Consider the following 27,408-nt stretch of genomic DNA (forward strand, 5'->3'; position numbering starts at 1 on the left):
CTTTTTGTTTGTCCTTTTGTGATTTGATGGTTTCCTCCTGAATTATTCTTGAGTTTGTTATTTATTTTTGTGAATCTACTATATAATCTTGATTCATGGTTACCCTGGTTTTTAAGTGTGGTGATCTGTAACTATAATGACTGTCTTTAGACTATTAGTCATACAAGTTCAAACACATTCTAAAACATTTTTTTTTACCCCCCTCCCTCCACATTTTGTGATTTTGAGGTCCTATTTGACATCTTGTTTATCTTTTCTATTAATTGTAGTTATAACTACTTTCACATACACACAAAAAAAATTCTGATTCTTTTTTTAATCTATGTCCTGGCTTAGCTAAATGATCTTCAATCATTTTATATATTTGCCTTTCCTATTATGATTTTTCCCTTTCCTATAGATTCTTGCCTCTTTTCTATGCAGGAGATGCTGCAGAATTGGGTTTGATCCCTGGATCAGGAAGATCCCCTGGAGGAGAAAACAGCAACCAGCTCCAGTGTTCTTGCCAGGAAAATCCCATGGACAGAGGAGCCTGGCAGGCTACAGTCCATGGGATTGCAAAGAATCAGACATGACTGAGGGACTGAGTACATCCATTCCTGCGTAGGGTGTCCAATATTTTTGGTGCTGGAGCTATTTCTGGTAGAAATGCCCGCCACATCTTTCCTCAGAGTGTGCTGGGCATCATCCCCTTGATAGGGGGTGCGACTGACATTCTGGTGTCCAGTTCCTGCACTGGGGGTTGGGCAGTGCCTCCTCTTTGCTCCTCGGCTGTCACAGCCCTCTCAGTTGTGAGGTCTGCTCCACAGCTGTTGGAGCAGAAATCCAGAGGGTCAGGTTCAATAAAGCTCCATTGTCCTTAAATATATAAGGACAATATATAAGTCTCACTCTGAAGCAAGTGAGACTCATGTGGTCACAGTGAACCTATGTGCTTCTCATGCAGGTATCCAAGATGTTGCCCAAATTAGCCCAAGGTCACATTCCATTCTCTGATATATTCATCTCAGACCTAGTGCAAAGCTGGTGGAGGGTCCGGAGCACTGTGGCTCCAAAAACTAAGGTGGCCTACCTACGTTGCCTCTGTCAGGTCTCTTCCTAGACCCGTCCACCCCAGATCTAGCTCCAAGCTTTGGTGTGAGGTGGATGAGGAAACTGCTACACACTCCTGCCTGGGCCTGTCCACCAAGGACATGGGATTCTGTGATGCCATCAGCCATGTCACATGCACTTGAATAAAGTCCACTGCTGTTCCAACCTGCCCCCACTCTCGGACGGCAAATATGCTCAGATGTCAGCCCTAACCCCACCCTGTACATGCTTACAAGAGCATAAATCACCAGAGCCGAGCCCTGCTATGAGGTAGCTATCAATAACAATGGAGCTCCCCTGGAGGACCCATATCCTGCCCTACTCATACGAACAACGGACCACACTTCAAGTCCTCCAGGCTGTCACCATGAAGCTAGACCAAGTCTTCTCCCAGGGTGCCTTCGCTGGAGTTTTAGGACTTTCACTTTTTACTTTCATTCATTGGAGAAGGACATGGCAACCCACTCCAGTGTTCTTGCCTGGAGAATCCCAGGGACTGGGGAGCCTGATGGGCTGCCGTCTATGGGGTTGCACAGAGTCAGACACGACTGAAGTGACTTAGCAGCAGCAGCAGCAGCAGCAGCAGCAGCAGCACATACTAGCTGCCCCACCTATCATGAATTTCAGGCTTGGAAATGCACTGAGGTGGCAGTCCTCAGTGTCAGTGCTGGACTCACTCTGTCCTGACTACTAGCAAGCCAGCATGTGCATGTTCCTCAAGAGCAGAGTCCAGGCCCCTCCAGCTCCCTATCCGTCCTGGCAGGCGTCCCAGCAGACACAGGAGTTTCACAAAGCAACCTGCCTGTGCAGACACTCTCTCCTTTATAGATCCCTGCCAGGGGAGCTGGTCTCATTATTTTCAGTCCTACTCAGTTCCACGGGGATCTTTCTTGAGCAGCTCTGTCCATTTAAGAGATCTTCCCCAAGTGTCTGGTTGTTTTTTTGTGAGAATTATTCTATTTGTAGATATAATTTTTTCTACGCTTATGTGAGGAGTGAGTTTTGTATCCTTCTATGCTGCCATCTTGATCTCTTTTAATCAGTTGAACAGACTTTAAAATACTCACCCAGAAAAGCCAAAGAATTTAATTCAGCTATGCTAGTGGATGTGGTTAGTTACATACACAACATGATAAAGGATATTAAAAAAAAATTTTTTATAAAAGAGTATTATTTTCAATTTGTCTTACGGTAACGCTAGGTGCTTCCCTTCACTGATGCTACACACACTTGTGTATAGGGCTTCCCTGGTAGCTCAGTCAGTAAAGAATCTGCCTGCTGTGCAGGAGACCCGGGTTCGATTCCTGGGTTGAGAAGATCCCCTGGAGAAGGAAATGGCAACCCACTCCAGTATTCTTGCCTGGAGAATCCCATGGACAGAGGAGCCTGGTAGGTTCCTAGTCCATGGGGGTCGCAAGAGTCAGCCATGACTTAGCAACTACACCACCACCACCACACACTTATGTTATTTGGAAGTCCCTAGGTGTTATACACACGCTTTACCCTGAGCAACAGGTAAAGTCATAGAAATCTTGCTTTCATTACTTTGTCATCAAAATCTCCTTGATAAAGTCTCCCCCTCCCAACTCTCTCTCTTGCAAGGCAAAGGTGGGCAGTCTTTGTGTTTGAGATCCTGACCCACAACACAGTGGGCGGTTGGAGAGGAAACAATAACATTTGCTCTAACAACTCATGAGGGCTAACTGGCAAATAAAGAGTTAGGGAATTTCAATTCACCAAATATTGCCCTCAGACTGTCAGCTCTAGAAGGACAAGGCCGCTGTCTTTCTTGTCCTTTCATCAACTTGCTAGCGTGTGAAGACACTACTGAGCGTGCACTTCTTCATCCTATGCCAGCAAATTACCAAAAGCACAAGAAAGACATGGATCTTGTCCTTCTAGAGCTGACAGTCTGAGGGGAATGGTAAGGAGAGTGCTGTTAAATATAAAGGATGGACATCTTACCCAGGCTGGATGGGAGAGTGGGAGGAGCCATTAAAGGCCTCTTGGAGGCAGGAACATTACCTAAAGAATGAGGAGGCATCAATAAATACAACAAACAAATATACCTGGGCCAGGCTAGGCAGCAGACAAACCAGTCAAAGGCGTCAGACCTGAATTCCAGACCTGCCTGCAGAGCAACCAGGATCCGACCTTGAGCAAGCCATCTGACCTTTCCAGCTCTCCTTTTCCTCATCTAGGATATGGAATGGTTAGATTGTGTCAGTTGACTTTAACCCTTGCAGTGCATCAGAAATCATCTGGGAGCTTTCTAAAATTCCTGGATCCTGGATCCCCCACAAAATGTGGTTTTAACTGGTGGGGCAGTAGTTTTTTTTTTTTTTTTTTTTGCAACAGCTTTCCAGGTGATCCTTACCTGCAGTCTGGGCTGAGAACCCCTGGGTGAGATGAGCCCTCAAGCCTGTGGTTCTCAACTCTTAGTGCGCCATCACATCCTCCCAGTGTAGCCTGCATTCCCAGAAATTAAGCAAGACTCTCTGGGGTGGGACCCTGACATCAGTATTTTTGAAGATTCCCAGGCTGATTCCCTGGTGCAGCTCAGGCTGAGAACCACTGTTCTAGGCCCTCTCACAACTTCAGTTTCCAATATGGCCAATGAAAGATGGGAAAGGGAAGGACAGAAAAGCCCATTTCTCCCATAAGAATGAGAATTTTTGTGCCAAATTAAAGAAAGAACTGAGTGGCAAAAGCTACCCATAGATTTTATACAGAGTTGTACCCCACAGTAAGGCTGATTTTGGGATATGTGTATAATTCATGTTGATGCATGACAGGTAGAAAACGTCCATCCCAAAATGCTCTCAGTTCTAAATTCAAAATTCCATGAACTGCGTCTATAAAATGACTCCATGGTGTGTTCTCTGCAATACTCTGAATCTGATTTGCATGGTTGACTGTAATATGAACATTACATTCCCTACCCCCAAGGTTACTTAAATCCACTTATTAGGCAATACTGAACTAAACAAACAGTAATTAGAAACACTCCAGACTACCTTTTAAATCTGTTGCTAAATTATATTTTGCCTGCACCAAGCTCATACACACAGCATGTCTACAAGCGTCATGAAACCAAAGTCTCAGAAATATTTACATTAATAAGAGCATAAGCTACCTCTGGGACCTCACATGAAATTCTTCAGGGATGGAAGAGCTGCTTCAGATGAAGGCTGTTCATTACTGTTATTTCCCACATCTGGGTAAATAAAGCACTGCCCACATGTGGTTAGAAATCCCAGGAGAAAATGAACTCTCTGGAGGTCTGGAAATGAAGAACACCTCTGATAGACTGCCTCATTTCCTGAAATGAGTTAGAAATGAAAGTAATTCTTCAGAAAAGAACATCTGCATGGTGGCACAGCTTATAAAATAACACCAGATGATACCTGTGGCTAAGAGGCTGGGTCTGGGAACAGAGAGAGGGCCTAGAGAACAGGGCTGGGGCCCCTGCTCTGTACTTAATCTTGGAGCTGCTGCTGTTAGCTTGGAGGGTCTGCAAATCCAATGAGTGGCTGGGCATCCTGGTCTCAGCTCTAAATCTTGATTAGCAGTAAGACTGTTCACATTCCATTAGAAAGCTGGCCCCTCTCCAAAGGGTAGGAGCAGCCAGAAAGGATTCATGTGTCATTGTGGACACGGAAACAGCAATTCTTGCAAGAAAAATGGTTTTGCTTAACTAGAAATAGCCTATGGCTGTTGAGTTGGGAGAGCCTTTTTCCCTGAGGAGGAAGGACCACTGGACAAAGATGACCTAAGGCTGCCCAGGGAAGGTCCTCCCCTCACATTATGCAGGAAGAAGAGGTACTAGCATAGGGTCAGGGACTGGAGGGTGAGAAAGACACGCACCTTTCACAACAATCCCAATAAGAACCAAGAAACAGGAAGGTGATAAACACTGGCTGTTGTCACCAAAATCAGGTGCCAGTTATTTTTATTAGGTGACCTGTTACTATACTTTCCAAGATCGGTATTTAAAAGAACTCCATTGTTTATAAAGGCGGGGGGGCGTGGTGGCTGGGGAGGTTGGAAACAACCTGAGTGCCTATTAATAAATGACTAGTTAAATTAAAATCTGGTACGCACACAACGAAATATTGGATAGCCATTTAAAAGAAGGCGAATTCAGAGCATGTGCAGACATAATATGTACTCTGGATGATACATTAGGGCCTGAAAAAAAAATGCTCCTGGACTCCGTACAGTAAACACGTATTGGTGTAAATGTTTTTAAAGAAGCTGCCTTATAGTAGGAGGAGGGGGCAAGGAGGGTGTCATTCTTCCTTTTACAACCTCAATACAGTCTGAGTTATCTTTTCATGTGCCTACCACCTCACTGCTTTTAAATAACAGGCATTAACAAGGAAGGCTATTTTTGGTTTTCTGTTTGTACTAGTCTCTAAGTAATGTAAAACAAATGAATGCTATTTTAAATAGATATCATGGGCTGAACTGCATCTCCTCAAAATTCATCTGTAGAAGCTCTAATTCCTGATACCTCAGAATGTGACTCTATTTGGAGACAGGCCTCTAAAGAGATGATAAAGTTAAAACGACATTGTTAGAGTGGGCCCTAGTCCAATCTGATCGGTGTCCTTAAAAACAGAGGAAATATGGATATGGAAAGACCTTGGGGGTGTTCACACAGAGAGGAAGGACCATGTGAGGACACAGTGACAAGGTGAGGTCTGCAGGCCAAGGAGAGAGGCCCCAGAAGAAACCAAATCTGCTGACAGCCTGACCTTGGACTTCACCGGCTACAGAACTGTGAGAAAATAAATGCTAGTGCTCAGCCCTCCCAGTCTGGCATTTTGTAGGGAGGTCCTAGTACACTAACACAGTACAAACAGACCTTATTTTATTGCACTTCATTTACTGCACTTTGCAGATACTGCCTTTTCTTTTTTTTTTTTAAACAAATTGAAGGGCTGGCGGAATCCTGTATCAAGCAAGTTTATTGGTACCATTTTTCCAAAATAGCATTTGGTACTTCATGTCTCTGGGTCACATTTTGCTAATTCTCACAACATTTGAGACTTTTTCACTGTCGTTATATTTGTTACAGCAATCTGGGATCAGCGATCTTTGACATTATTATTGTAATTGTTTTGGGGTGCCATGAACTGCACCTACATAAGACAACAAATAATACATATTGTGTGTGTTCTGCTCCATTGACCAGCTGTTCCCCATCCTGCTCCTTTGCCCTGGGTCTCCCTATTCCCTGAGATACTTACCACAATATTGAAACTAGGCTAATTAATAACACTACAAGGGCCTCTTAAGTATTCAAGTGAAAGGAAGAGTCAAGGAATGTGGCAAACTCCATTGTTGGGTTATTTTAAGAAACTGCCACAGAAACCACCACCCTGATCAAAAGCAACCACCTTCCATCAGCAAAAAGATGCTAACTTTCTGATAATGAAAGTCAGATGCCTTTCTGACTTTCAGGTAATGGTTAGTATTTTTTAGCAATAAAATAGTTTTAAATGAAGTTATACACATTGTTTATATGAAATAATGCTATTATATACTTAATAGACTACAGAATAGTGTAAACTTTTATATGCAGTGGGAAATAAAAATTTTGACTTGCTTTATCACAGTATTCACTATACTGTGACGTGTGCTTTGCTGCATTCTTTGCTTCATCATGGTGGTCTGAAATCGAGCCCACAATATCTCCCAGGAACACTTGTATATACACAAACAGATGGATGCAGTTCAAGCTAACATAACATGGAGAGAGGTACCCAGAAGTCTTCAGTGGTCAAAACCCCACCATGTCTGCAATGATGTAGATGGCCTCATCTGACGTGAAGAAATTGAGGCTCATTGTGCTTCTGACTAAATCAGGGTGACCCCGGTTAGTGACTTGAGCCAGGACTAGAACAGGGTTCCCACCTCAGTCAGGACTCAGTCCATTCATGTCATTTATCTTTTATGATATTTTTAACAACTCTCATAACTCAAAGTTCAAGATATTTTATTAGTGTCTTTTAAAGGCTTCACATATTCAAAAGGCTTTCTTCTTGCGCTGATAACTAATGGAGAAGAAAGTGTAACTATAATACTATTAATCAATTTTAAAAATAAAAGATTTGGTATCTGGGTTTCTTAAAAAATAGTCCAGAGAAACAGCCATATGATATATTTATGCACCCATCTGATTTTTTATACTTTAATACATCTGGTCTCAGGTCACAATGCAATATATTTTACTGAAAGTATGATAGTCCAAGGCTAAAATTTATGAAATTTTATATATTTTTATAGATTAATCAATCTTCCCTTTAAAAAGTAGAGTATAGTAATCAAAGATAAACTGAAACAGACTTTACTTATAGATTCCATAACCTAGAAGTAGGCTGAGATTCAGGCACATGAGAAGAAGAATAAATCTAGAAGACATATATCTGGTACAGGCAGTGTAGGTCCCATTCAGAGGAAGCCAGACTCACTGCTGCTTTGACTGGTTAGGGAAAGCTTCACCAAGGGCAAGAGTTGGAAACCAATTTGGATTAGACATGTGGAGGCTAAGGAGAGGTAATGTGTCCAGGTCTGCCTGGGCACTGAGGAAAAAATTTTGAACCAAGAACTGTGTACTTAAGATCCTAACAGAGTGCTTGGCACACAGGTGTTTGCCTGTGCTGGGGCAGTGGGGAAAAGACACAGTATGCTCACCCCAGGGCCTGTGGGGCAGGTCCTGTATAAGGAGGTTATGGGATATAAAGGAAAAGAAGTTGGGGCCAACCTGTAGACTGATTAACGTCTGGGGAGGTTTTAAAGATGTTTCTAAAAGAGAATACTAAAGAACACAGACGGGACCAGCACTGACGTGCAGACTGGACCAGAGGTGGCAGGGTGCCGGAGTCCAGCTCCAGCAGCCAGGGATTCAGCCTGAAGGGGTGGGCGGTGTCGGTGAGAGAAACTGAGGCAGCCTCTCAGTTTTCTTGGACTGCCTGTTTATTTCAAGCTTATGATTCTCTTTTATACCTTTACAAAATCATTAGGTCAGAGGTTTGATATCTTTAGTTCCCACTGACCAGGATTTATTTTTCTCCAAAAGTCACTGTTGCCCCTCAAAAGGAGTTCCTTCCTCAGCGATTCTCTTATCTACTTCTTCTCATGTGTCCTTGTGAATACACTGTAACTCATGCTAACGTCTGGGCTGCATACCACATTCCTCAGTTTCTTTCTTATCTTTCTAAGTCCTGTTTGCCCCTAGTATCCTAAGTTCACTATTTCTTAGAAAGGGCTTCTAGCTAATAATATCTCTAAAGTCCCTGATTTTTATAAGCTATAGTAGAATATTGTAACATTACAGCAATCCTTAAATCTTTAGCTTCTAACTATTTTAATTATTCCTAAGCCCTAAATTCAGCAAACTCCTTTGCCATAAACACTTTTCTCACAAATAGGCTTCAGATAGGAATCCCTCCCACGGTCTCAAGCTGCAGCCTCTGTGCTCACCCTGGAACACTTTTTTGTAAAAGTCCTTGAACAAATGTCAGTGATTAACTTTATGAATTATTCTTTGAGCACAGCTGCAGAAGGCTTTATGCCTTCTCCTGCTCCTCTCAAAAACAATAAGCACCTTAATAGTCTCTTCAGTCAGCTCAGCCGAGGAAAGGAAAAAACAAGTCAGAATCACAAAACCTAACTCCTTCATTCCGGGTCCGTGCCTACGCAACAAAGGGAGGGGGTTTAGGGCTGTGCCTCTATTTTGTCAGTAATGCCTAACTCGGCTCCTGACAGTAGGGAAGTGACAAGAATCAATCAATCAATGGGTCACTCAAAGGAGACAATCAGGTGACCTCCTGGACAAAGTCTGCTTCCTGATCTATAAAATGGGCATCACACTACCCTAACTCCATACCTATGCCTGTGAACACTAAAGTGGGCAGAACATATGGCCTGACAATAAGCACTTAAGAAAATGTAATTGCTATTATCATCATGAGTATTCCATGCTGGAAGCTAGACAAAGAAATGAGTGAGAGAAAAGTGTGAGGTGCAGAAGCAAGGTGTGTCTCCTTGGATTCTCAGGTCCCTTAAACAGAGGATGGATATGGCTGTTTTGGAAGAGCATTCATTCCTTATCTCCAGAACTTAATTTATCAAATACAGGAGACCTAACCTAACACAGGAAAATCAGATGTCTGAAATGATCTTTAAAAGTCAAGATACTCCAAAATCAATTTTTCAGTTGATTTTGTATAAAAGTAACTATACAGGTTAAAGGTTAATCAGTTTTAAAACACTAAATTAACAGTTCAGTTCAGTTGCTCAGTTGTGTCCAACTCTTTGTGACCCCATGAATGGCAGCACGCCAGGCCTCTCTGTCCATCATCAACTCCTGGAGTCCACCCAAATTCATGTCCATTGAGTCAGTGATGCCAACCAACCATCTCATCCTGTGTCATCCCTTTCTCCTCCTGCCTTCAATCTTTCCCAACAACAGGTTCTTTTCAAATAAGTCAGCTCTTCACATCAGGTGGCCAAAATATTGGAGTTTCAGCTTCAACATCGGTCCTTCCAATGAACACTCAGGACTGATCTACTTTAGGATGGACTAGTTGGATCTTGCAGTCCAAGGGACTCTCAAGAGTCTTCTCCAACACCACAGTTCAAAAGCATCAATTCTTCTGCACTCAGCTTTCTTTATAGTCCAACTCTCACATCCATACATGACTACTGGAAAAACCATAGCCTTGACCAGACAGACTTTTGTTGACAAACTAATGTCTCTGCTTTTTAATATGCTGTCTAAGTTGGTCATAGCTTTCCTTCTAAGGAGTAAGTGTCTTTTAATTTCATGGCTGCAGTCACCATCTGCAGTGATTTTCAAGCCCCCCAAAATAAAATCAGCCACTGTTTCCCCATCTATTTGCCATGAAATGATGGGATCGGATGCTGTGATCTTTGTTTTCTGAATGTTGAGCTCTAAGCCAACTTTTTCACTCTCCTCTTTCACTTTTCTCAAGAGGCTCTTTCACTTTCATCAAGAGGCTCTTTAGTTCTTCCTCACTTTCTGCCATAACGGTGGTGTCATCTGCATATCTGAGGTTATTGATATTTCTCCTGGCAATCTTGATTCTAGCTTGTGCTTCATCCAGCCCAGCGTTTCTCATGATGTACTCTGCATAGAAGTTAAATAAGCAGGGTGACAATATACAGCCTTGACGTACTCCTTTTCCTATTTGGAACCAGTCTGTTGCTCCATGTCCAGTTCTGACTGCTGCCTCCTGACCTGCATACAGGTTTCTCAAGAGGCAGGTCAGGTGGTCTGGTATTCCTACCTCTTTCAGAATTTTCCACAGTTATTGTGATCCACACAGTCAAAGGCTTTGGCATAGTCAATAAAGCAGAAATAGATATTTTTCTGGAACTCTCTTGCTTTTTCAATGATCCAGTGAACGTTGGCAATTTGATCTCTGGTTCCTCTGCCTTCCCTAAAACCAGCTTGAACATCTGGAAGTTCACGGTTCACATATTGTTGAAGCCTGGCTTGGAGAATTTTGAGCAGTACTTTACCAGCATGTGAGATCAGTGCAATTGTGCGGCAGTTTGAGCATTCTTTGGCATTGCCTTTCTTTGGGATTGGAATGAAAAATTAACAGACTCAGCTATAAATCCAGAATAACTATTTTTATAATAAAAATGCCAATGCCTTTTTAATTAAGGATGGAATAGACAACATAAAGACTTTAGATAAATGAGGAATTGTTCCTTTCTCTCATAAATGAAAAGACCTGATAACTAAATTATTTTGAGATACTGATTACCAGAAATTGTTTAGAATCTAAACTACAGAATTTTCCAACTGCATAATAATTTTTACCTCATATTGGGGCTGACAGCCTCACACCAAATTTGGTGCTCTGGCTTTTTAAGATCGTTTTCTGGACCACAGCTCTATAGTCCATGGAGTAGCAAAGAGTCGGACATGACAGCGACCTTCACTTTCACAGCTCTATATTTAGAGTCAATAGGTAGATGAAGTTCTACTGAAGATAGCAACATGTAGTCCAACACAACACGTTAACTTCTTTTTTTTTTTTTTTGGTCAAGTTGACCTTAGAAGGAAGAGTTACTACACATAAAAAAAGGAGACCCACATTTACATAAATTTGCTTCCCTGGTGGCTCAGGCAACGGTAAAGAATCTGCCTGCAATGCAGGAGACCCAGGTTCTATCCCTGGGCTGGGAAGATCCCCTGAAGAAGGGCATGGTAATCCACAGAAGTGTTCTTGTCTGCAGAATTTCATGGACAGAGGAGTCTGGTGGGCTACAGTCCATGGGGTGGCAAAGAATCTGACACAACTGAGCGACAGACACACACACACAAATACATGTGTATTCACAGTAAAAGGTTTACCAACTAACCTTTATGTATCAGATGAAATTAATACATCAGAGAATGTATTAATCTGTGCTAATCTTACTATTATCAACATACATGATCTATTTAAAAACTGCTTACTCTTTGGCCCTGAACCAGGTTTCCACATTCACTATCTCACTGGAATATATGTTACTTCTTAAAATTAATTTAAAAAAGAGAACTAACAAAACCCCCCCACAAAACCCAACAAAATTACCAAAGGGACTAACACAAAGGGAGTAAGGAAAAAAATAAAGAATAACTGATTAGCTTTGCCAGAGCCAAGAGAAACTTTCCAATAAACAACAAGGCCAAAATGAAGAGAGAGTTAGCGGCCAAAGAAATTAGTCAACCAAAGGAATGCAAACACACCAGCATCATGTGATGACTCAAGATAGGTATTAGCCAGCCCATATATACATTCAATGAGCTTCCCTAGGGACTCAGAGTTAAAGAATCCACCTGCCAAGCAGGAGAAATGGGTTCCACCCCAGAGTCAGGAAGATCCCCTGGAGACGGAAACAGCTACCACTCCAGTATTCTTGCCCGGGAAATCTCATGGACAGAGGAACCTGGTGGGCTACAGCCATAGGGTTGCAAAAAAGTTGGACACAACTTAGCAACTAAATAACAACATACATATTCAATACTAAAAATGAGTAAAATCTTGGAAGAAAACAGCAGAGAACAAAATCAGGAATTTAGGAGGGGAAGAAGAAAGGGTTCTTAGAAAAACAAAGGCTTAGACAACATGGTCAGGTAATGGGGTGACCACCAGATAAATCAAGAGAAATGAGTTGAATTTCTCTTCTCTGTCCATCCAACCGATCTCCTTTAGAATGTGAAACTTCTCTAAGCCCTTGACTCTTCATCTGTGTCTGAACAGGGCAATACTGCACCATATCCAAAAGTCTCTTGTAGCTTGGATAACAGACCAGAAGTTTTCTGTCCAGATGATAAACAGATGCTTTTTTTTAAGAGGCTGTTTTTATTGCACAGTGGGTTTCAAGTGCACTCATCTAGAGTTTCACAGAAGAGAGCCAAGCTTGTCAGCATATACACAGAGCACAGCCCTGAAGCCTGATCCAAACCAAAGCCTATGAAATGAGTACAAACAGCCAGACAGTCCAAATGTTCCCTGTGCGATGTCCACCTCAGCCATGATCCCTCTGCCTCTGCGCTCCCACGTTCCTCCCAGTGAGGCAACACTCTTCACTCAACCCCAATGCCTCACACAATCCTGCCGAGTGCAATAAGACATGAATTCATTAAAAAGCTGATGGAGTTCATCAGGTGCAATAGGCAGTGAAAATGTTAGGTCACCATTCTCTACCTTGAGAATGGTACAGTGATTGACACCAACCAGAGATCGAACAGAACACACTTATGGCCCTGTCACAAGCAGTAGTCCAGGAATTCTCCTCTTCAGAATTTTCATAAGATAATCTGAAATGCGAACAAATATTTATACCTACAATTATCTCACAGTATTACGCATAACAGTAAAACAATCTGCCACACCTCAGAGATACAATAATCAAGGGATGACTGTGTAAATGGTACCTCAACTTACCACTGAAAGAGGAGAGTGAAAAAGTTAAAGCTCAACATTCAGAAAACAAAGATCATGGCATCTGGTCCCATCACTTCATGGCAAATAGATGGAGAAAACTGTGGAAACAAGGGCTGACTTTATTTTGGGGGGCTCCAAAATCACTGCAGATGGTGACTGCAGCCATGAAATTAAAAGACACTTGCTCCTTGGAGGGAAAGCTATGACCAACCTAGACAGCATATTTGTCAACAAAGGTCTATCTAGTCAAGACTATGTAGATGTAGTAGTTTTTCCAGTAGTCATGTATGGATGTGAGAGTTGAACTATAAAGAAAGCTGAGCGCAGAAGAATTGATGCTTTTAAACTGTGGTGTTGGAGAAGACTCTTGAGAGTCCCTTGGACAGCAAGGAGATCCAACCAGTCCATCCCAAAGGAAATCAGGAGTGTTCATTGGAAGGACTGATGTTGAAGCTGAAACTCCAATACTTTGGCCACCTGATGAGAAGAGCTGACTCATTGAAAAGATCCTGATGCTGGGAAAGATTGAAGGCGGAAGGAGAAGGGAATGACAGAGGATGAGATGGTTGGTGGCGTCACCAACTCAATAGGCATGAGTCAGTAACTCCAGGAGTTGGTGATGGACAGGGAGGCCTGGCATGCTGTAGTCCACGGGGTCACAAACAGTCGGACACAACTGAGCGACTGAACGGAACTGAACCAAACTGAACCTCCACTTAAACTCTCCTCCACAGACCCGTGCTTACCCTCTACAATAATCAAACTGCTGGCTGGTAGACAACCTCTTCAGTAGACTTAAGATCCAGGAGGCAAAAATTGTTTTGTTCACAGCTTCACCCATAAAGTCTACCTGACAGTGAGCACAGTAACTATTTGAGACATGTTTGCTAGCAAAGGTTTCCACAGCAATTCTGCCTTGTGGCGTATCATGCAGCTATTAAATGTGGTTAGGGAAGCATTTTTTAATATAAGGAATGCTGCTGATGAAAAGATCCTAAACACAAGAGCAGTGAACATATACAATGCCACTGAATCACACATCTGAAATTGGATATGCGTGCTCAGTCGCTAAGTCTTGTCCGACTCTCTGTGACCCCATGGACTGTAGCCCACCAGGCTCCCTTGTTCATCGGATTTTCCAGGCAAGAATACTGGAGTGGGTAGCCCATTCCCTCATCCAGGGGATCTTCCTGACCCAGAGACCGAACCTGCGTCTCCTCCATTGGCAGGCGGGTTCTTTACGAGCCTGAAATTGGATTAAAAGGTCAATTTTATGTATTGTATACTTTGCCACAGTGAAGAATAAATATTAGGAAATGCTTATGAGGCAAGTGAAAAGATAGGATACTGTGTGTCTAAACTCTATATAAAATTCTGTGTTCTTAAAAAACTGGAGAGAAGTACACTAAGGTGCTCGTGTTTGGTTTATCTTTGAGCAGTAGCATTATGGGTGATTTTTGTTTTATTTACAGTTTTCTGTTTTTTTCCCCAAAATATCTACAATGGCCCACTTACAGTTGCCCCCTGGTCTCTGCGGGTGACTGGTTCCAGAATCCCCTGAAGTTACCCAAATCCAGGATTCCCAAGTCCCTCATATAAAATGGTGAAGTATTTACATATAACCTCCACATATCCTCCTATATGCTTTAAGTCATCTCTAGACTACTTATAATACCTAATGCAGTGTAGATACTAAGTAAATAGTTGTTGGCTTGTGGCAAATTCAAGTTCTGCTTTCTGGAACTTTCTAGAAATGTTTTTTGGTATATTTTTGATCCACGGTTGATTGAATTTGTGGATGCAGAGCCTGTGGATATAGAGGGCTGACTGTATAACACTCACAGTCAGAAAAATATGTGGTATGGCAGCTGCTGGGGATAGGAAGGTTTGTCTATCAACAGGTTTAATCTGGATGGGAATCATTCACCTTGCTATGATCCTTGATGTGCTTGTATACTGCATACCATCTGTGCTTGCCTACACTATGAAGACAACCCAAAAGGCATGCAAAATTAAAAGGCACGCAGGATTAAAATTTTTAACTTTATTATACTGAAATGTCTTTTTCTTCTTGCTATGCTAGAAAGCACATATTACAAATTTTCTTCTCCTTAAGTATGTTTTGTCCTGGCTGAGAAATAGCAACAGATGACTGTTTTTGGACATTCAAGTGCCAAACTGGATCAAATGCATGGTTGTTCTCAGAGGTGAAAGCTTTCCGGACCTGGGATGGGCCCGTCTGGAACGCCTCATAGAGAATGAGGCATCCAGAAGACCTCAGTAAACATGAGATTCATCACATTTACGGATAAATGAGAAGCAAGGCCTCTAGAGTTGCACAAACTCAGGACTGAAGTTAACATATAACAAAGACCTAGGACTGCCACCTATGATTGTCATCTTGAGTGTTCCTGGCCTCAAATAAATAGCCATAATAATACCTACCCCTTGAGTATTAAATGGGATGATATCAGCAAATCCAAGACATAGGAAACCCAGAGCAGAGCCTGCGGTCAGTAGGTCTCAATCCGTATCATTGGTTTTCTCTGTTTCCTTCTTTAGATCAAGAGTCTAATCTGGCAAAGGAACAGTATAAATGAAATAATCAACTGTCTATAACTCATCGAGTTAACATGACTGGAGTACAGGAAGATAGTTTCAACAATCTTTTAGTTTATCCCATTAATTCAGAAGCCCTCATGATATAGTTCAAAACAATTTTCTATTCTCTGTTCCTTAGTAATGTGTGCTGCTGCTGCTGCGTCGCTTCAGTTGTGTCCGACTCTGTGCGACCCCAGAGACGGCAGCCCATTAGGCTCCCCCATCCCTGGGATTCTCCAGGCAAGAACACTGGAGTGGGTTGCCATTTCCTTCTCCAATGCATGAAAGTGAAGAGTGAAAGTGAAGTCGCTCAGTCGTGTCCGACTCTTAGCGACCCCATGGACTGCAGCCCACCAGGCTCCTCCATCCATGGGATTTTCCAGGCAAGAGTGCTGGAGTGGGGTGCCATTGCCTTCTCAAGTCGTTTCAATTGTGTCCAACTCTGTGTGACTCTATGGACTATAGCCTGCCAGGTTCCTCTGCCCATGGAATTTTCTAGGCAAGAATATTGGAATCGGGTTGCCATTTTCTACTCCAGAGGATCTTCCCAACCCAGGCATCAGACCCACATCTCTTGCAGTGGCAGTCGGGGGAGGCAGGGGTGGGAGGAGTTCCTTTACCACTAGTGCCACCTGGGCAGCCTTCTTTAGTAATAGGAAAATACTAATCACTATACTCTGTGTACTTCATACACCTGAGATCATGAAGCCACCCTTCAATTCCTCCTTCAGTGTTCCCATCTTAAAACTTTTCATTGCTTTAAACATGCTGTGGCTCCTCTGAGCCCTCTGTGAATTCTTCCCACACTGTAAGGAATCCTCTGAATTCTTTCACACAAGGCAGTCACCTGTTCTATGCATCCCAGTGTTGCCCTTGGAAAATACAACGAATCATTATGGTTCTGAAGGTCATTTGACTTGGGCTAACTGATGGGGGCGTGTGGGTATGCCCGAGACAGAGCCAAGTGTGACCAAGAGTGCCCTCCACGTCTGCTTCCATTGTAACCTTTGTCCCTTCCTTTGCGTCATCATTATCAACAGTGTTCAGCAAGCTGATAGCTTCTGAGATTGCATCAGATTCAATAATGCATCAAATCCCTTCCTTCAAAAGAGCAGTCTTATCTATGCAGAAGATCTGCTCCCTTTCTTATTAGCTCTTTCTCTTCAGTGCCTCACAGGGCAAAGGAGGAAAGGAATCAAGCAAAGATAATGGAAATCTTCAGTTGTTCAGGCTGCCCTTTGTGCAGGCCAAACTCTGAAGCCCACAACCTTCAGGCTAGAAAGCTCAAGTGCATTCTTTCAATAAACATGTCCTGGGCCTAGCACTAAAACCTGGACATTCAAAAAGAAGCTAGTCTTGACTTGTGGAAGAAAAGAGTACTACCAAGTTCACCACAGTGCGACATGCTCTACAACAGAGGTATGCCCAGGTGTTACTATAGCTGAAAGGAGCAGGAGCAGAGGACACTGGGCCTGCCCGGACAGGATTCTAGGAGTCAGGCAATTCACACGCCTCTTTACTGGCTGCTGAGCAATGAACGAGCTGACCCTACAGTGTCTCTGGGGGGTTAATGATGTTGTAATCTGTTAATGCAGTCTGTTTAATACCACTGTCACTGAATTGCTATGGTTACTGTATATACGTTCATATTCTCCTCACATATTCACCTCTTTATTTTCAGAATAAAACATATGGTGCTTCCATTCCCTTCCGAGGCTTTCAACCTCATCGTGCTTCCTGCCCTGGAGAGTTGCTTCGACTATCAGGAAAAGAACACTGTTATGACTTGGATGGAGCAAACAAAAAGGCAGGAATGGCCTGCTTGTTGAAAGGAACTAGAAAAGCAGGTATGGAGCCACTACCAGAAGTGCCAATGGTGACCAGGCCCTTGGTGGTCCCAGCCGGCGAGTGACTGCCCTGTGGGTGCCCACATGCATCCCCTTCAGCTGCAGCTAGGTACAGTTTATCTTCTGATCATTTTTTATCCCCTACCCCTGGCCTCACCCATTTCTAGTGGTAGAATATTCATCAAGAATGGTTTTTAACCTTTCACAGGCCATGCAACTCTTTGGGAAAATGGTGAATTTCAAGGATCCCGTCTCCAGAAAATTTCTCAGAAGCACATAAACATAAAACATTATACACACCTTTTGGAGAGTCACAAACTCCTGAAGCCCATACATGGATTACGGGGAGGGGCATACTGTTCATTTTGAATGTTTTTGAATTTCTATCTTGTTCCAAGCACCTTGGAGAACCCACCTCAGACTCAACTTGTCCCCATTCTCAGTGTCGAACTCTTTTCCATGCCCAGCTATGTTACAGCAACCCGAGGGTACATACGGGTTGTAACTTAAATCATCTTTTATTTCCAGCTTCTAGTAAGGTCCTTATTCTGGAGAAAAAGAGTCCACTGAGTGAAACAGACACAAATTCAGATAGTTTTATCACTGATATCCTAATGGTCAACCTTATGGGATGAGCGACTTTAAGATAAATCCCAGAGGAGGGACAGCAGTAAATGAGAAAAGGTAGAGGTGGACATTACAGGCAGAGGGGCACACAGACAGGAAATAGCATGTACAAGGAATGAAGTAATTCAGTATTCACGGTGACTAAAAAGACAGGCAGGAGGAACCTGTAAGAGTAAAGCAAAGAAAGCTGAGGTTATGCAAGGTACTGGAGGAGGTGTAAGGGAGCCCAGATTTATTTTGTAAAGGTAGGAAGTCACTGAAAGACATTTTTTTATTTTCCACTTGAAAGTAATAGATGATAGTTGTAGAAAATGGGGAAAAGTCATAAACATTTAGAACCCTACCATACTGAGAAAACCACTAATACTATTCTTTCATCATATATACGTACGGTTGCCTAGTGGTTAGATCACTGGCTTTCACTTCCATGGTGGTAGGTTTAGTTCCTAAGTCATGTCCAACTCTTGCGACCCCATGGACTGCAGCCTGCAAGGCTCCTCCAGAGATGGAATTCTCCAGGCAAGAATACTGGAGTGGGTTGCTATTTCCTTCTTCAGGGGATCTTCCTGACCCAGGGAGTGAACCTGGTCTCCTGCATTGCAGAAAGATTCTTTACCAACTGAGCTACCAGAGAAGCCAGTGACCCAGATTAAATCCCTGGTTGGGGAGCTGAGATCCAGCAAGTTGTGCAACCAGAGGGGAAAAAAGAAAGAAAAAATATATATACAGAGAGTAAGAACAAAAGTGAACCCAGACTGATACTTTAAGTAACACCAGGATTTCAAGTTAAGCCGAAGAAGCAGGAGACCAAGAAGGAAGAAACAGGCAGACACAGAGCAGAAAGAATATCGAGACCATCCTGCCCTGGAACTTCTTAGGAAGAATTTTTTTTTTTTTTCAATTTGAAGGTCGTTCAGTCAACTTCAATGATTAAACAAAATCAGATTAAAAAGTCCATGATGAGGATAAGAATTTACATCTCCTGGCTGCCTTTCCAGGCTTTATCCACCAGCCATATGGAGTTGACAATTAATATTCAGTAGGAAGTAGATTTATAATCATGTGCCTGCCATTCAAATGTGAGAAGAAATGTTTTCTTCTCAGTACACCCAATAATACATTAATACATCTCCAGTTTAAAATACATTTATGAATAACATTATACATTTTGTAAGTTTCCTGGCAAGAATGATAATAGAACAATCTATTTTCACTGCTATGTGAAACAAAAAAAAGAAGAATGAAAGGTTCAGTTAATCAAGGAATTTAATATGCTTTATAATAAATATCAAACAGTCATTACTTGGCCTATACAAAAGGTGGTGGAGGTCAAAAGATGATTATAACAGCAAGAGTTTGTGTCCATATTTATTCTCTGTCAGTTGCTTACATTTGCATAAAAAGTCTCCTCTACTCATGAATTTTTTACCACATTAGAATGCTAGAAATCAAATTTGTTTTTTCTGATTTATATATGGGCAATAATAACAAGATTTTGTAATGATTAACAGTAGGAACAATCAAATAAATGGAAAACACCAGCCCTTCCAAGGTACCAACACAACGACCAAAAGACAGATATGAAAATAAATTACCTTCACTGCCTTAGGTAAAGACTGGAAGGCTTAGAAAGCCAGGAAAGGGACAGAATTTGAAAGGATTACTGTGTCAGTTTTTTGATACAGCCAGGAAAGGCCAAACACTGTGAATTCTTAAATCTTCTGTCATTTTTGTCAATAGTATGTATGTATACACAACATACGCACACTCAACTTGATGGCAGTGTAATCATAAAAAGAGAGGCAACAACTTCAAGATTATAGTGGCGAGATGTGGGCTAGAAGGAGATGCAAGCACTATCTATCCAGGAACTGCCGGAGTCATAGTTTCCTCTCTTGATAATCACCCGAACTGGGGTCACATCTAGTAGATACCAAAATTTAATAAAATGACTTGTACAAGTGAGCTTATTTACAAAGCAGAAATAGAGCCACAGATGCAAAAAATAAACTTATGGTTACCAAGGGGGATACTCAAGAGTCAGGCAGGACTGAATGACTAACACACAATGGGGGTAGGCGGAGGGATAAATTGGGAGATTGGGCTTGATATATGGACACTACCGTATTTTAAATGCTGTTGTGTTGTTATTTAGTTGCTAAGTTGTGTCTGACTCTTTGCAACCTCACTGACTGGAGCCCACCAGGCTCTTCTGTCCATGGGTTTCTTTCCCAGGTGAGAATATTGGAGTGGGTGCCCTTTCCTTCTTTAGAGGATCTTCCAAATCCAGGGATCAAACCCGTGTCTCCTGCATTGGCAGGCAGATTCTTACCACTGAGCCACCAGGGAAGTGCCCCCATATATAAAATAGATAACTAATAAGAACCTACTATATAGCACAAGGAACTCTACTCAATACTCTTTAATGACCTATAAGAAACAGAATGTAGAAAAGAGTGGATATATGTGTATGTATAACCGATTCACTTTGCTGAACAAACTAACATCTTAAATCAACTACACTCCAATAAAAATTAACTTTAAAATAAATAACTTTAGGATGATCTTCCTAAATTGAGAATCCTATGATTTCATGATGATTCCTTTAGGAAGAACATCTGTCACAATTACCTCCAGCAACATTTCTGCTTTTAATGAAGGAGAGAATTCCAAGAAGAGGGAAAATACGGTAATGATGGCTAATCATCTCTAAGTGTTCAAAGGTGAGCAAGATTAAGGGCTTCCAATATATCAAATTCTCAAAAAACACCAGAATAATAAAATCAGGGAAGGAAGGAGAGAGGAAAGAATAAACAACTAAATGATAGGGGGGAAAGAAAAGGTGCTATAAAATTAAGAACACTCTAGTAAACAGGAATAAAGTTTTATTGAGTTTGATGATCTGGACAGGCAACTTAATTTTTACTGTCTACAGTGTAAGAAACATTTATCATGGCAAGTTTAAGTAAAAAATGAGCTTACTCTAAACTATAAAGTATGTAAAGGAGTTACTAGTTTGATACAAATCTTGACAGGGTTATAAAATATCATTATCTCATGGCATAAAAATATAAAAATATACACTAGATAAAAATATACACTAAAATCACAGAACTAGGAAACTTTATGCATTCAAATATATTGAGTTTATCTGTTTATAGAAGAACTTGGTCATAGTGGAATTTCAACTTCATTTTCAACTGATAACTGGGTTTCATCGTTTATATTTATAATTTTGAGAAATATCCACAATGCATTTAATCATAAGTATAGCTACTGAAGGAAGGAAGGAGAAGGAAATGGCAACCCACTCCAGTATTCTTGCCTGCAGAATCCCAGGAACGGGGGAGCCTGGTGAGCTGCTGTCTACAGGGTTGCACAGAGTCAAACACAACTGAAGCGACTTAGCAGCAGCAGCAGCAGCAGCAGCATAGTTACTGAAAAGAGTTAAATGTCATCCTTTTATGTTCACTCCAAAGTGTGATAAACACTTGATTAGTCAAACTAAAAAAAAACACACACACACACAAATTACTGATACTAAACTACACGTATTTTCAAAATAAAAAAACTTAAAATGTGACAATAAAGAGTTGGTTCTTTAAGTACAAGTAGTTTTAGCATTTTCATGCCTTCAACAATCCTGCCCAGTCTTGTGCAGCCCAGTCTTCTGGGAAAGAGGCTGCAACCATGGTCAAAGAAATGGCCTCTGGAGCCAGGTGGCCTGGGTTCAATACCCAGCTCAACCACTCGCTGATATTATGACCTTGACAAGTTACCTCATCCTTCTGTGTCTCAGTTTCTTCACCTATAAAAATGGAATCATAAGAGCACCTAACCAACCAAAGCTGTTGTGAGGAGTAAATGCCTTAACGTGAAGGACATAAAAGAGCTCCTGCCACACAGCTGCTGTTCAGTCGCTCAGTCGGGTCTGACTCTCTTTGTGACTCCGTGGATTGCAGCACGCCAGGCTTCCCTGTCCTTCACTGTCGCCCAGAGTTTGCTCAAACTCATGTCCACTGAGTCGGTGACTCACCTTATCTAACCACCTTATCCTCTGTCACCCCTTCTCCTCTTGCCCTCAATCTTTCCCAGCATCAAGGTCTCTTCAAATGAGTCGGCTCTTTGTATCAGGTGGCCAAAGGATTGGAGCTTCAGCTTCAGCACCAGTCCCTACAACGAATATTCAGGGTTGATTTCTTTTATGACTGGTTGGATCTCCTTGCTGTCCAAGGAACTCTCAAGTCTTCTCCAAAACCACAGTTCAAAAATATCAATTCTTCGGCATTCAACTTTACGGTCTAACTCTCACATCAGGACATGACTACTGGAAAAACTATACCTTTGACTTATATGGACCTTTGTCAGCAAAGTGATGTCTCTGCTTCTTATCATGCTGTCTAGGTCTGTCATAGCTTTTCTTCCAAGAAGCAAGCATCTTTTAATTTCATGGCTGCAATCACTATCCACAGTGATTTTGGAGCCCAGGAAAATAAAACTCTGTCACTGTTTTCATTGTTTCCCCATCTATTTGCCACGAAGTGATGGGGCCAGATGCTATGATCTTCGTTTTTTGTATATTGAGTTTTAAGCCAGCTTTTTCACTCTCCTCTTTCACCTTCATCAGGAGGCTCACAGTATATACTCAATAAAGATTGAGTTATAATTATAGTTTATTATAATTATAATAAACTATTATAATTATTGTTATCATCATCATTATTAAAACTATTACCTATTTTGTGGGCTTTCATGAAACAAAAATCAACTCAGGTCTGAGTACTCTGGTCTAACTAATAAGCAGTTCTCACAGAATACCATATGTCCACCATAGCGTAATTAGTGTCTAGGATCTGTGCAGGCTTTGGTGAACTGTAAGACACTTATTAGTCAAAGGCTAGTGAGGGGTAGATACAGGTCTGGACCGGGTATTCTGACTCTTGATGATGCTCGTATTTCTCATGGTGGTTTCTAATCTTGGTAGGCTTTCAGTAAACCACAGCAATAGGCTCAAAAATAAAGCTGCAAGTAAATAAATAACCCACCAACATATATATTTCCCCACAGACCACAATAAAAGCAAGGGAGATATACTGAAAATATCCAATTGCAAGTTTTATGGCCTCAATTCTTTGGCCATGTGTGTTCTCCATGTGAAAGTAAAACAGGAAAAGTAGTCATCACTCAGGCAAAGCCACGTTCTAGCACGTACTGCCTGCAGGCAATCACCAGTAACACCCCACGCTTTCACTCCTACTTGGCCTACTTCCAAGAGGTGTGGACAACTGTGTTACAAATCTGAGTTTCCAGAATCTTGGAGTAACCTTCCCCAACTCTTCAACTAGAACTCATAAGTCTTTCCCTACTCACTTCTTTCTGTACCATCCAGCATGCATCAACCCCCTCATTCATAAGACAGGTGAGTGTTCTGGAATAATAACACGCAGAGTTCTGAAGCGCTTTTGAAAATCTAAAGTGTAAACCAAATATGACTAGCCTCATTATAGGAGTTATTAATGTACAATTATGCAATCAGCTAGCTGGGGCGGGGTGGGGGGGGAGGTCAGGTATTATCTAAACTCCTTATTGTATAGGTAAGGAAACTATGATACTGCTCACCTACAGCCAAAATAACAACTCATTCAAAGCAACTTAATGTGTTCATATAACTTTAAAGGCACTCATTAAGGAAAAACTTATTTATACATTTTGACATTTTAATGTTGTGAGAGGCTAATCATCTAAATCTAAGTTGTTAATCATACTGTATACCTTCTAACTTGTAATCATGTACAAATTTAGAATAATACTTTCTAAATCCTGGGCTTCTTCCATGGACCCACATTTCACATTTTGTCATTACTAATGGCATCAATGTACTTCTCAAAAATTATTTTCAAACAATGAATAACTGTGTGTTTAAGCTTTCTGAATTCTATCTTCTCTGCAACTGGATCAGGGCAGGATCTTGGACAGACGTGAGATGCACAGTCTAGACTCCTGACTTCAACCAAGAAAGCCCAGCGGGGACACAGCAGGGTGAGGACATTCTACAAGATGGTAAAAGAATCTGCCTGCAATGCAAGAGACCTGGGTTTGGTCCATGGCTTGGGAAGATCCCCTGGAGAAGGGGACGGCTACCCACTCCAGTATTCTTGCCTGGAGAATTTCATGGACAGACGAGCCTGGAAGGCTACAGTCCATGGTGTGGCAAAGAGTTGGACATGACTGAGTGATTTTCACTTTCACGCATCTTTTCCTAAGATGTTCTCTGCCTTTAACAAGATGTACATATCCTCTTACAGTTACTAAAGGGGACTCTTTCATTATTATGTTTGGCAACCTAAACGCACAGGCTAAGTCGCTTCAGTCATGTCCCACTGTTTGCAACCCTATGGACTGTAGCCCTCCAGGCTCCTCCATCCATGGGATTCTCCGAGGCAAGACTACTGGAGTGCACTGCCATGCCCTCCTCCAGGGTATCTTTCTGACCCAGGGATCGAACCTGTGTCTCTTATGTCTTCTGCACTGGTAGGTGGGTTCTTTAGTGCCACTTGAGAACCCCAAGGTAAGTCAAAAGTAAATTCATAGACAAATAAACAAGGAAAAAATTTATTTTTCAATTCTGTATTTCTTACGCACAAATTGAAGTTGGTAGAATCAGACTATGAAAACATTCAAACACTTTTAAGGGGCAGAAGTAAGAAAGCTAATTGTTTACAATATACAGCATGCCTACATATACATGGGGAACTATCCAGAGAGACATAACCCAAGACCAGTTTTAACCAGACAATATAGATCATGAAAGATCAACCCACTCTGATTAGCTGGGGCCTGTGCCATACTGGCTCTTATGTATTTTTTATTTAATTTATATTTTATCAAACATAAATGTTTAACTCCTGATATAAAGAAAATGTTGGTAAACATTCTTAGCTGCTATCACTTTGTGTTTTCCTCTGTGTTTTCTCATCTTCTTCCAGTGACAATGTAATTTTTATGCCATTAAACAAATGTGATGTTAAATAACCCACACTATAGAATGTTCTCTACTCTCTGAAAGGATCTTAATTTATGTTATGCTCATCTATAGACCATCTCACTATAATAAAGCAAAGAAATTTTTTTTGACAGAACAAGGAAGGGTGGCCACTTTAAAAAATAGACACAAAGAGCTTTTCATAAAAAGCTAACTACTAAAAGACAATAAGTGTTAATAAAAGGTTAATCAATAAAAGGCTAATAAAGGTGTTGATATCTTCAATATCTGCAGAGAATAAAGCAAGAACAATACAATGGTAACTTTTTTCCCTGAGCAAGTCTCAAGAGGAAGACATCAGCATCTGAATGAGCCAGAAATCCCGTTATGTGAAGTTTCCACAAATCCCCAAAGCTAACTTAGAGAAAGAGATTATAAAGACCAGGTCCTTACTGTAATTTGTCCCCTCAGGGACAAAACTTTTATTTATATTTAGGTGCATCAATGAACAAACCATTATCTATAAAGTGTAATGAAATAAGACAACATAACATTTTTTAAAAATAAAGTAAATGTTTCCCCCACTATTTCCTTGGACAGAAGAACTGGCAGCCTACAAGTTTATAGGGTTGGCAGAGTCGGACGTGATTTACCAACCACCACCATCACCACCACCATCTCCTAGCTCACTTTGAGCCTCAGTAAAAATGTGAGAGTTCTTTGGGCGCACAGTGGGTGAATGGGTGCCCTGCTGTGGTGGCTGGTGCAAGCGCCCTGCTCTCAGGTTTTTGGGCCTGGGTAACAAAATCCCTTCACAGCAGCAAAATGAGTATCTAATGAGGACACTGACTGTCAGAAAATTTCAGCATGTGCCTCTGTCCAGGAAGCAAAGGAGAGATGTCATTTCTTGTACATTATAGCTAATAAAAACAATAGCTTAAAAAAATAACCAAAATATAAGATTAAAATTTAAAAAATCACCTTGACTTCTAAAAAAATGATTAAGCATCTTTGGAGATACAGATAGGTTTGTGTTTAGAAATTTCTGACCACTTTCCTATAATATCTAGCTATTAATTTCTTTAAACCCTTTACGTCACCTGTTATGTTCAGAATAAATACAGGTCTCCAGGAGAGATGAGTTCAAAGTGTTTCAGTTAACTGGAATATTACAGAAACATGATGCATCAGATCAGGTAGTTTGGCTGTTGAACGACAAATTACCCTCAGTTTTCCAATTGCTGAAATAATCTCTTCATGGTTATTTGTGTGCTCAGCCAGATAAAGCCAGCACTTGCCCCAGGTTCTCCACTTCAATTAACCACACAGAAATAAGAAGGCTGGATCCTTAACTATTAGAGAAATGCAAATCGAAACCACAATGAGGCACCACATCACACAGGTGAGAATGACCTGCATTAAACACTCTAAACAACAAATGCTGGAGAGTGGAGAAAAAGGAGCAAACCCTCCTACACTGTTGACAGGAATATAAACTGGTGCAGCCACTATGGAAAACAACAGTATGGAGGTTCCTCAAAAAACTAAAATGATTTACCATACGCTCCATTAGTCCCATTCCTGGGCATATATTCAGACAAAGGTATAATTCTGAAAGACAGACGCAGCCCGATGTTCACAGCAGCACTACTCGCAATAGCCAAGACATGGAAACGACCTGCATGTTCATCAACAGATGAATGGATAAAGATGTGGGACATATAGACAACAGACTAGTACTTAGCCATAAAGAGAATGAAATAATGCATTTTCAGCCACATGGTTGGACACAGAGATTATTATCCTAAGAGAAGTAAGTCAGAAAAGAAAGACAATACCATAGGATACCACCTACATATGGAATCTTATTGTGATACAAATGAATTTATCTATGAAAGAGAAACAGACTCACAGACATAGAGAACAGACTTACCAAGGCAGAGGGGGCGGGAGAGAGATGGATTCAGAGTTTGGGATTGGCAGACACAAGTTACATACAGGATGGATAACAACAAGATCTGAGTGCATAGCACAGGGAAGTATATTCAATATCCTGTTAATAAGCCATACTGAAAAATATGGAAAAGAGGTATATACGTATAACTGAATCACTTTGCTGTACGGCAGAAATTAACACAACATTGTAAATCAAATACACATCAATAAATTTTTTTTAAAAAGACTAACTTTGGGAAACACCTTGTTCATTTCACCCCATTTCAAACCTTTGGAAATATGCTCTCAAGCTCCACTTTTCAAGATCTTAGTACTCTTTATATTG

At 41.3% G+C, this 27,408-nt stretch overlaps 1 protein-coding gene across 2 annotated transcripts in view; it reads right to left on the reverse strand.

The window, feature by feature from the left end:
• Positions 1-27,408, reverse strand: part of ANO6 (anoctamin 6) — a 233,530-nt gene that overhangs the window by 173,466 nt on the left and 32,656 nt on the right. The window contains exon 2 of one of the 2 annotated variants that reach the window (XM_005680057.3): positions 3,058-3,117. The exons of the other annotated variant lie outside the window; for it this stretch is intronic. Coding sequence (XP_005680114.3) covers positions 3,058-3,117 — 60 coding nt within the window. The remainder of the gene's footprint in view (positions 1-3,057; positions 3,118-27,408) is intronic. 2 annotated transcript variants of the gene reach the window in all.

Source organism: Capra hircus, chromosome 5, assembly GCF_001704415.2.
Source record: "Capra hircus breed San Clemente chromosome 5, ASM170441v1, whole genome shotgun sequence".
Taxonomy (NCBI): domain Eukaryota; kingdom Metazoa; phylum Chordata; class Mammalia; order Artiodactyla; family Bovidae; genus Capra; species Capra hircus.